Source organism: Nannobrachium achirus (assembly GCF_963921795.1).
Source record: "Nannobrachium achirus genome assembly, chromosome: 11".
NCBI lineage: Eukaryota > Metazoa > Chordata > Actinopteri > Myctophiformes > Myctophidae > Nannobrachium > Nannobrachium achirus.
The window spans coordinates 13,674,383-13,686,236 of NC_137820.1; the positions used below are offsets into that span (position 1 = coordinate 13,674,383).

The 11,854-nt window shown below is 42.0% G+C and overlaps 1 protein-coding gene across 1 annotated transcript; it reads right to left on the reverse strand.

The window, feature by feature from the left end:
- Positions 1-646: 646 nt before the first annotated feature.
- LOC308294146 (tripartite motif-containing protein 16-like) lies at positions 647-11,490 on the reverse strand (the record flags this gene model as incomplete). Its single annotated transcript, XM_080736870.1, has 5 exons — positions 647-702; positions 1,127-1,246; positions 8,513-9,222; positions 9,257-9,953; positions 11,466-11,490. The coding sequence occupies 5 exons, from the start codon at positions 11,488-11,490 to the stop codon at positions 647-649; spliced, it is 1,608 nt and encodes a 535-aa protein (XP_080592996.1).
- Between the last annotated feature and the right edge of the window lie 364 nt (positions 11,491-11,854).

Here is an 11,854-nt window from a genome sequence, read left to right on the forward strand (position 1 = left end):
GCAGCTGTGGTCAGTCTCGTCGCTATAACGACGTCACTTCCCTGTTTGGCATCTGTCCCACAGCAAGGATCACACAGTCTAGATCCCATTGCCCGAAGGGACAGCACTGTGAATGGCTATTGGTTGTCAGGCAACCGCAAATGTGATTTCCACATTTTGTCCACATAATGTACTGGTACTAAACAATAAAGTAAACACTCTTTTAATGAATACCGTGTGTTGTTTATTCAAGTTATTATAACAACCACCACAGGTCCACTTGGAGTATTGAAATATATGTAATTTTGTCAAATACTCTCTTGTTTACTTTACAGTGAGAAAACAAATTGAGTTAATCATCTGGGGACCCCCCAAAATAATTTGGGGGTCCCGGCTCACAAGTTGAAAACCACTGCACTACTAGACCACTGATCCCCTTGATACACGTTTTCTCTGGCACACCAATCTACAAAGTAAAAGCATTTATTTCACATAGAGTAGGCCTACTCAAATGGAACCAAATGGACCCTTATCCAGTATTCTACCACACACCTGTGCAAAGAACAACACCAGATCTGCCAGTAATTGTGTAGCGGGAGTAGCGGTTAGCCGTTAGCATCTGTTAGCATTTAGCGAAGTAACGGTTAGCTTAGCATTAGCATAACGGTTAGCTTAGCATCTGTTCGCTCTTCGGCGCGGTGGCCGGGTCAAATATTCCCGTTGCTGACGTAACAACACGGACAACGTGCTCATTGGACGCGTGTTTGTGTACGGATGCACGCGCGACGTGCTCATTGGGACGCGCGTTGCTTGGAACAGCCAATGGCCGACGATGCGCGTCGGGTATAATTCAACAGAGTTTGAACAGTGCGCTGTCATTCAGTGTTGGAGTTGATGAGACAAGTTACCTGAGACATACTTGAGCTACTTCACTGGATAACCACTGACAGCGTCACAATTCAAGGATTAATCGACTCTTCGGTCATTTTCTCCCCCTAGTGGCGATTGTAGGTGGAGTTTAAAGTTAAGATGGAGAACATGTCTGCATTAACAACGGCGGCTAACAACAACAGACCACAAGCGCCAACGGTCAGTTGTGGTCCACAACTGACCGTCGGCGCTTGTGTGGGCGACTTCAGAGTCCTACCAGGGGTCTGGAACAATTCCAGAGAGCGAAGGACGATGAGGCTGGCTGCACACTGCGTGAGGACCCCGCCAGGACTGGCGAAGAGCAAACTGACACAGTGGGAGCCAGCAGCAGGCACACCTAGGAGGAGAAAGAGGTTTGCCACCTGCAACGTAGACACAGTACGGTGCGAGACCACTGCAAAGCTCCTGAAAGTGACCGTTGCCCAGTCACAGTCGGACAGATTTGAGGCCTCTCCTCGAGTCGCTCCTTTCACTGTTCCAGACATTGATGCAGGGGACTCGGACATGCCTGAGCAATGTTCTGAATATGTGAATGACATTTATGCACATCTACTGGATCATAACACATTTTTGGAACAAAATGCCTCAAATCATGCATGACGCCAAAGAGAGCACTGCCTGCGATCTTGACATTTTGTACTTTTATAGCCATTGTTTTCTGGCTTGAAGCAAGCCCACAATTGTTTCAAAGGAACACTATTTTCTAGTTTGAGATGTTCCTTTTAGGCAGGGTGTTTAACTGTACTTGTACTGTATTACATTATTTTAATGTATTGACTATACTTGTACTGTTCTCCACTATTGTCTAATAAATACTCAATCAATCAATCAATCAATCAATCAATCAATCAATCAATATATACTTGTTTGGGAAACATTGCTGTAGACCAGTAGACGAGGCCTCATGTGTTTCAACAAGCAACACATTTCACCAGATCAGATTTCATATTTTTATAAAATATATTATTTCTGTCCCGCCACAAATATAGTCATATGTTTCATTTCAAGGACTATTTGGTTCCATTTGTACTCTCAGAGTTACAGACCTCTAAGGGTCCATTTGGTTCCATTTGTACACTCTCAGAGTTACAGAGTTGTAAGTGTCCATTTGGTTCCATTTGTACACTCTGAGTTACAGAGCTGTATAAGGGTCCATTTGGTTCCATATGTACACTTTCAGAGTTACAGAGCTGTAAGGGTCCATTTGGTTCCATTTGTACACTCTCAGAGTTACAGACCTGTAAGGGTCCATTTGGTTCCATTTGTACACTCTCAGAGTTACAGACCTGTAAGGGTCCATTTGGTTCCATTGGTACACTCTCAGAGTTAGACCTGTAAGGGTCCATTTGGTTCCATTTGTACACTCTCAGAGTTACAGAGCTGTAAGGGTCCATTTGGTTCCATTTGTACACTCTCAGATTTACAGACCTGTAAGGGTCAAATTTTGGTTCCATTTATACATTCTCAGAGTTACAGACCTGTAAGGGTCCATTTGGTTCCATGTGTACACTCTCAGAGTTACAGACCTGTAAGGGTCCATTTGGTTCCATGTGTGCACTCTCAGAGTTACAGACCTGTAAGGGTCCATTTGGTTCCATGTGTGCACTCTCAGAGTTACAGACCTGTAAGGGTCCATTTGGTTCCATGTGTACACTCTCAGAGTTACAGACCTGTAAGGGTCCATTTGGTTCCATTGGTACACTCTGAGTTACAGAGCTGTATAAGGGTCCATTTGGTTCCATATGTACACTTTCAGAGTTACAGAGCTGTAAGGGTCCATTTGGTTCCATTTGTACACTCTCAGAGTTACAGAGCTGTATAAGGGTCCATTTGGTTCCATATGTACACTTTCAGAGTTACAGAGCTGTAAGGGTCCATTTGGTTCCATTTGTACACTCTCAGAGTTACAGACCTGTAAGGGTCCATTTGGTTCCATTTGTACACTCTCAGAGTTACAGACCTGTAAGGGTCCATTTGGTTCCATTGGTACACTCTCAGAGTTAGACCTGTAAGGGTCCATTTGGTTCCATTTGTACACTCTCAGAGTTACAGAGCTGTAAGGGTCCATTTGGTTCCATTTGTACACTCTCAGATTTACAGACCTGTAAGGGTCAAATTTTGGTTCCATTTATACATTCTCAGAGTTACAGACCTGTAAGGGTCCATTTGGTTCCATGTGTGCACTCTCAGAGTTACAGACCTGTAAGGGTCCATTTGGTTCCATGTGTGCACTCTCAGAGTTACAGACCTGTAAGGGTCCATTTGGTTCCATGTGTACACTCTCAGAGTTACAGACCTGTAAGGGTCCATTTGGTTCCATTTGTACACTCTCAGAGTTACAGACCTGTAAGGGTCCATTTGGTTCCATTGGTACACTCTCAGAGTTAGACCTGTAAGGGTCCATTTGGTTCCATTTGTACACACTCAGAGTTACAGAGCTGTAAGGGTCCATTTGGTTCCATTTGTACACTCTCAGAGTTACAGACCTGTAAGGGTCAAATTTTGCTTCCATTTATACACTCTCAGAGTTACAGACCTGTAAGGGTCCATTTGGTTCCATGTGTACACTCTCAGAGTTACAGACCTGTAAGGGTCCATTTGGTTCCATGTGTACACTCTCAGAGTTTAAATCAAAATCTGTTCAGGGTGTTCATAAAAGCCTGATTAGACGATACGATTACCAAAAGTTTTTTTGAAAGTGGAATATCCTGGATCAAAGCAAACCTGGGCTTCCATAACACCTCAGCAGTACCACAGGCTGACCACCTTCATGACATTATAACTATAATATAAATATATTTATAATATAAACCTGGGTTTCCATAACACCTCAGCAGTACTACAGGCTGACCACCTTCATGCCGTCATAACTAGAATATAAATATATTTAGAATATAAACCTGGGTTTCCATAACACCTCAGCAGTACCACAGGCTGACCACCTTCATGCCATTATAACTATAATATAAATATATTTATAATATAAACCTGGGCTTCCATAACACCTCAGCAGTACCACAGGCTGACCACCTTCATGCCACGCCCCATCGATGAAGAAATGTGTTCAACAGTATTCCAGACCAAGTACTGACTGAGTGCATAACTTAACATAACCTTTCAGAAATGTGACATTTCTGTATTATAAATCCTTCTTTTGAGTGGCCGTGTGAGCTGTGACGTTTTTCATAGTAAACTGCGAACTTTGGTCGCAATAATAGCGACAGATAGTATATTATAGTATTCTCTATATTATAATGGATATTATGGACACTTGGATTATGGATCATGGATTATGATCGTTGAGTGTTATTATAATAATGTAGTTGTTATTGTTACAATTGGACACTTTGAAACACTTTCTCTCAACTGATATAACTCATATTTTACTAGTCCAGTTCAGCCCTCCTTGGTTCTCAACAGATGCCATGTTTCTTTTCCACTGTGGTCGTAGTGTTGAGTTGATTCACATACTGTATGTGCTACAGCTCTCACGTACAAATCATGTAAACGTGTAACTCTTTCCCCCAAGTTAAAATAAATGTTACAAGAAAAGCTGTTACAAGAATATCAGTTTCCATTAAAATAGGACAGATTGGAAATAACTTTTATTCTAGACATTTTAACCACCTGAACCCCAGCATCCCTGTTCTGAGGGGAACATTCACCAAAAATAGCAGATCTACAAGCTCACACAGCTTGTAGATCTGCTATTTTTGATGGAGATTTGTTGTATAAACTGACAAAGAATCTGGTCTTTTACTAAGTCTAGAGAATCTAGTCTAAGAGGTTAAACTGAAGTATTTTTGATAAAAAATGTGATCAAAGTATTCTGCAGCAGTCCTGGACTTGTGTCTCTGCACCCTAGACAAAGCAGCCATGAAGATTATCAAATAAAATATTATCCTTTAAGTGTTGTTTGTACGTTCATTTAACGAGACTAAAAGTTGCTGAGTCAACCTTTCTACACAGACTGTTAGAATAAAAAACAAAGCAGTGATCAGAGATGTTTGGTTTGTTCATCTTTAATGTCACTTTATTAACAATATTATAATTTAATGTCACTTTAATCACAAGATTATTATTTAATCTCACTTTATTCACATGATTATTTATACTGTCTTAGAGCAGTGGTTCACAAACTGTGGGTCAGGACCCCCAGGGGGTCCCACATGATTTTGGCAGAGGTCCCAAGATGATTAGCTTAGTGCAAAATAGTTTTTCTATACGTGGCCGTGTGTGTGGGTCTGTCTGTCTGTCTGTCTCCGTCCGTGTCTGTATGTAGCCTAAACTTCGGCGCGTAACTAGTGCCGCACCATTTACGCCACTCGCGCAATATATACATCAAAATGTGCGGCTCGGCCGGGAATGGTGTTCTATTACCTTTCGTTCCGATCCGCCTTACCATGCCGACGTAATCGGCAAAAAAACGACGCTTAATTGTCCCCATTGACTTATAATGGGACAATGCAAGAAATCACTTTCAAGTATTTTTCTCTCGTAAACCATAGGAGCTACAGTTTCAAACCTCGGAGAGGAGATCCATAATGATTTTAAGAATGAATCTAAAAATAATTACATCACTCGGCCTCATGGTGGCGCTATAACGGCCCACTTTACGTTTTGCCCCGTAACTCTTGAACCGTAGATCGGAAAATTAAAATTCTTTTTTCCCTGGATTCCTTGGGTCAAGACGCATCTCCCTATATAGGCCAGATTTTCCGCCATCTTGAATTTTCTCCAAAACACACTTTTTGCTCCTTTTCCTACATATTTTCTTCAAATGTCACAAAAATCGGTACACATGATCCTGGGTGACCAGAGAGGTGCTGTTGAGTCTAGCCTGCCCTGAGCATCAACTGCAATACACACACACACACACACACACACACACACACACACACACACACACACACACACACACACACACACACACACACACACACACACACACACAGCTCCACTTCGAACAGAGGTTTGATTTTTTTAGCTTTAAATGCCTTTTTAATACCACCAAATTAAAACAAAACAAATGCTGTGATTGTCAAGGTGGGGGGTCCTCAGTTCAAAAATGATTAATTTGGGGGGTCCTCAGTTCAAATATGATTAATTTGGGGGGTCCTCAGTTCAAATATGATTAATTTGGGGGGGCGTGGCCTGAACAGAGTGAGAATCAATGTTTTAGAGATCATCACCAACCCTCTACCATTAATCACAGTACTTGAGTAAATGTACTCAGTTACTTTACACCACTGAGCATAAATCACATGTCATTCACTGACTCTCTGTCCAGTGCAGATATAAAGACATAAAGTACACTCATAAAACATTAATACACACTATTTACACACACTAATGTTTAATCTACTGGTAAAGGCAGTGGAACAACAAAGACTTGCCAGTGAGGGATATGGTATGAAGTGAAACGCTTTCCAATGCGTGGAGCAGTCTTTTGAGTGCAATTAAAAAGGATGATGATATTTTAGCATAACATAAACCGGGTGTTTAACTGTAAATAAACATTTATAACCTCTGTATAGAAAATAAACCCAAAATAACTCAAAACAACAGGAAAACAAACAAACAACCATTTTGTTTTGAGAATAAGAAAATATGGAAAAATAAAATCTATATTTCACATGGAATATCAAATCCAACAAATCAAGAAGGTGTATGAATACAAGACAACAAAATATTAAAATAGATTATTAAGCCCCTATTATATTTCATCATACGACCCATAGCAAAAATAGCTGATCTACAAGCTCACAAAGCAGGCTGTGAGAAAAACAGTGAAATAATAAAGAAACGATTCCTGACTCCTGACATGAGAGACTAAACAGCAGTGTGATCTACTTGAGGTCACACTAGAGGTCTTCACGGGGGCCCCGACCCCGAAATTACCCGAGGACCCGAGAGAGCCGGTTCGGTCAGTGTTTTATCATAATCACTCGGAGCCGGGTTGGAAACGGTCGCATTTCCCTCGAAACACTTCGGAACACGGGACTGTAATCATCATGTGTATAACCGCCGTGAGTGAGGGATCTCGGTACATGAAAGGGGATTTTAATAATGACTAGCCTACAGCCCCCTGCGGGGGCCTGGCCCCTTTGTGTGTGTGCCTGTTAGTCCCCCTTGGTGTGAAGCAGACAGACTGTGATGTTGCTCTTTCTGGAAGTGCCCCCGGACTGGGAGTGTGCTGCTTGGTGACGCCCATTTGTGATGTAAATCGCATCACAGGACAGCCGCCTACAGGCCAAAATTTGGGAAAATATTTTAAACATTTGGGGATTATGAGAAGTAGAGACACATCTGAAGGTGATAAAGTTGATGTTGGGCAAGGTACATGCGTTATTGATTTTTGTATTATGTTTTTTAGACAATTGAACAACTGCTGAACGTGGAGTTACAGATGGACAAACGGACAAACATACACACTATTTTTTGGGGCGATTCTAATTAACTCATCTGCTGCCATTTAACAATACCTTCGTACTCCCACCTGCCATAAGTCTCCATAGACTTCCATGTAATTCATAGTGCACGGATCATGCACACCCATGCCTAGATCATGCACCACGTGTGTCCACATTGCTCACAGCTTTCAAACAAAAAAATCCGAATGGAAATCCGTTCAGGCATTCATGAGATAACAGCCATTATGTTTTCCTAAAATGTAAACAAAGATGGCTGCCATGCTTGAAAGATGGGGTTGCTATGGGGGTTAAACATGCAATTTCGCGATTGCTATCATGCCTACAACATTTTTTGGGGTCAAAATTTAAAAAAAAAATAAAAAAAAATTGAATTTCTTTTTCTTTTTCTTTTCTTTTTTAAATTTCCGGGATTTACGGGCTTGGCAGGGAGGTACAATGGGATTTTTCCGGGATTTTCGGGCTTGGCAGCAAATGAGTTGTGGGATTTAATGGTCGGGTCTCTCGTAGGGTTGTTCGATGTGGCCTAAAAATAAAATCTTGATTTATTTTTCAGAAAAGTCGATTTTCGATTCCGATTTCGATTTTTTGGTAAAAGAATAATACATTGTTTCAACTATGTTGTTTTCATTTAAAAAATGCAAGGACATGATTTTTTTTTTTTTATTGTTTTATTTTTTAATTTTTTTATATAGCCAAATAGCAAAATCTAATGTGGTGAGCCCTGCCCAATCTGACGTGCGCTGCACGTGCATCAAAGAAATTACACATCAGAGATAAAGTAGTATTAATTCGGTGTCGGACCTTGTCGTCCTGCTTTAGGAGGACCGGACTGTGCACTTTTTGCCCCGTGCAAGGCTCCAATGAGTAAGAATTACCCTAATTAAAGTGAAAATCGATTTTACGATTTCTTATTTTTTAAATCGCCCAAAGGAAAAAATCCCGATTTCGATTAAAAATCGATTAATCGGAAAACCCTAGTCTCTCGGAACCTCGGACAAAGAATGATTTTGGTCTGTCAAAAAAGAAAGAACGTCGGAACGGGACGGAATCGGACGAGACTGTTACGGGGCTACTCGGGTTTGGTTTTGTAATGTGATTATTATTTCGGAACCGGTCGGAATCGGACGAAATTTGACGGTCCATTTCGATTTCCGTTTGCTTTTTTGGACCCGTGAAGACCTCTAGGTCACACAACTCAGCAGTGGATCCATATGGTAAATAAAGCCTAAATCCAGCATGGAGGTTGTGTGTGAAGGTGTTGTGTTCTTCTGTGTGAAGGAGAGTCACGGTGTCTGCAGACACTCTGTAGAAGGACAGAGTACCTGCACCGTGGTCCACGTACACTCCTACTCTGGAGGGGACACAGCCTTTGAGGGGAGTTACACTGCCTCTGTGTCTGAAATGATAATCTTGTTTGGAACACCGTAAAGACCATGATTTATCATTGGATCCAAATCCACATTCATTATAAGACCCTGTTCTGCTGATATCTTTATATGAGACTGCTATATCAACACAGTCTCCACTCCACTCTGCCTCCCAGTAACAGCGTCCAGTCAGAGCCTCTCTACTCAGAACCTGCTTCCGTCCAGTGAATCTCTCTGGGTGATCAGGATATGATTGTGATTTGTCCATCTTTGTTACTTTCCTGTGATCTTTAGACAGAGACAGGCGTTGATCAGCTGTGTTTCGATCCAGTGTGATTGGACGTGAATATTGTAAGAACTCAGCTCTGGTCTTGGGCTCTGGTGGTGTTGACAGTAAAACATCCCTGTTCACTGTCTCTGAGACGTTTGTCCCTTCCTCTGTAAGAACGTCCTCTAGCTTGTCCCTCATCTTGGACATGGCCGCGGTCACATCTTCAAAGTATCTCAGAGGACGGACGTGGCTGCTGACTGGGTGTGTAGATTCACTGATCCTTGAGAGAGGAGGTGAAACGCTGTAGAAAGTGGATGTGATCCTCTGTGAGTGACAGCTGCTGCAGCTCAGCATGTCTCCTCCTCAGTTCAGAGAGCTCCTGCTCCACTCGCCTCCTCACTTCTTCAGCGCCGCTCACTTGACGTTCCTGCTGCTCTCTGATCTGCTGCCTCACCTCAGATCCTCTTCTCTCCATGGAAGAGATGAGCTCAGTGAAGATGGTGTCACTGTCCTCCACTGCTCTGTCAGCACAGTGCTTGATGGACTCCACCTCCTGCTGAAGCACCTTCACGTCTTTCTCTCTCTCCTGGATTCTCTTCTGGATGTTCTGCAGACTCGAATCGAGCTCTTTCTGTCTCTCGGTCCGTTCTGCTGCAACTAAGATGGTATCGTGACCTTTGTGTTCTTCCACGGAGCACAGACAACAGATACACTGCCGATCAGTACGACAGAAAACCTTCTTCACCTCGTCGTGGCGAGAGCAGATGTTCTCCTGAAGCTGGCCGGAGGCTTTGACCAGATTGTGTTTCTTAAAGGCAGGAGACTGATAGTGAGGCTGGAGGTGAGGGTCACAGTAAGACACCAGACACTGAAGACAAGTCTTCACAGCTTTCAGTCTCCTCCCAATGCAGACATCACAGGCCACATCTCCAGGTCCAGCGTAGCAGTGATCAGGAGGAACATCTTGGAGTCCTGTTGATAGATTGAGACGTACAATTTACAATTTACAGTTTAGGCATTTAGCAGACGCTTTTAATCCAAAGCTACTTACAATAAGCAGGTAATACATCAATATAATCAGCAAGATACTATGGCTTTGATTGATTGATTGAAGACTTTATTAGAAGTTTGCATAGGAAAAGGTACAGTTTCATGACGGTACAGTTCACTGGTACAAGGTCTACTAAAAGGAGATCCATGAAAAGACTAAGCTTATTTCCACTGGAAACCATTGAAGTATCTCATATAACATTGAATGACAGACAAATAGAACACAGTACTATGCAGTAGATATGTAAAGAAAAACAAAAAAAATACAGTAAGTCTAAAATAAACAGTATATACAAAGAAGGGGCAGGGGAGGGTAGGGTTGGGCTAGGTTAATTTTTTACCAGTTGCGAACGGCTGCTGCCTGTAAGTGGTTTTTCAGGGCAATTTTAAAGGATGCTAGTGATCCACACTCCTTTATGGCCTTCGGTAAGGCTTTCCACATTTTGGTGGTATAGCAGAAAAAAGAGTTTGACCCTTTGTTGGTTTTAACTCTGGGTTGAAAGAAAGGCTGTACATCAACAACAATATAACAATACATAGGAATATCAATCTAGAAAAACAATGACATATGACATACTGTAGGTAGACCGTGCACCTAATCAGTAAAAAAAAAACGTTTCTAAAACCTAAAAATGCTATCTAGCTTCATGTATGGTGGTCATTGAGGGGGAAGGGGAGTGTTACATACGTATTTATCAATCAATCAATCTGATTTATTAAAAAAAAAGTATTTTCATGTGTATGTGCTTGTAACCTCATATTGGGTAGCCTATAGCAGGGGTTCCCAAACGTTTTTGTCTCAGGGCACCCCATAAATATTTTTTTTAACCGAGGCACCCCTACATTATAATTTTTACTCCCAGCACCTTATATTTATAGCATATCGTCGTGTCGGGTGGAAACCTTGTACCGGTATGTCCAAAACCGGTCGTTTTGTATTTATCATCTATAAAATGTACTAAAAAACAGCCTGAGCAGTGATGCGAGGCGTTGTGTGCTTGTAGATCGGCTGTTTTCACCAGTTTTGTGCGACAGTCTTGTATGATGAAGCAGGGCTTTGCTTTACCAAAAGACGTACACATTTGAAACTTGGAGATACGGAGATTTCTGCCCGACAGTGACGATATTTTAGTGATTATGTTGCAAGGAAAACATTGAGATTACAGCGAGGAAAACATTGAGATAACAGCAATTTTTGAACTGACTGAAAATAACTTTGTACTGATACTAAATATTTTTTCAAGTGTCCAAATAAATTCCAAATATTATCAATGATCTCGCGGCACCCCTGGACTGCCGTCGCGGCACCCCAGGGTGCCCCGCCACCCCAGGGTGCCCCGTCACCCACTTTGAAAACCCCTTGCCTCTAGGAGTCAGCATGTCTCCGCTGCCTGATGAATATTGTTTTTGTTGGCGTTTTTGTTGCCCTCCCACCGATCTGTGTCAGCCTGTCTAACATAGTTTTTCCTCTCAAGACAGCCTGCCACACGGCCTTGTTATACATATTGTGCATAAGTGACGTGGCATCGACCTGGTTGCCTGGGCCGGTCACTGGGAAATGTGGGGAAACTCCCGAACGGCCAATGTAAATTCTCAGTATCACACAAAGGGATATTTAAAAAAAAAACCTTGATTTAGTATTTAGATATATGATATTTATTTTATCAGACACGCCCCAGGGTAGCCTAGCACAGCTAAACTAGAAGCAGTGCTCTTCCAAATTTCACGATAATCGCAAGCTGCGTTGATGATTTGAGGCATTTTGTTCAAAAACTAAGCTAATATTAGCCAATCAGGATGGAATATGAAATATTAGACGGATC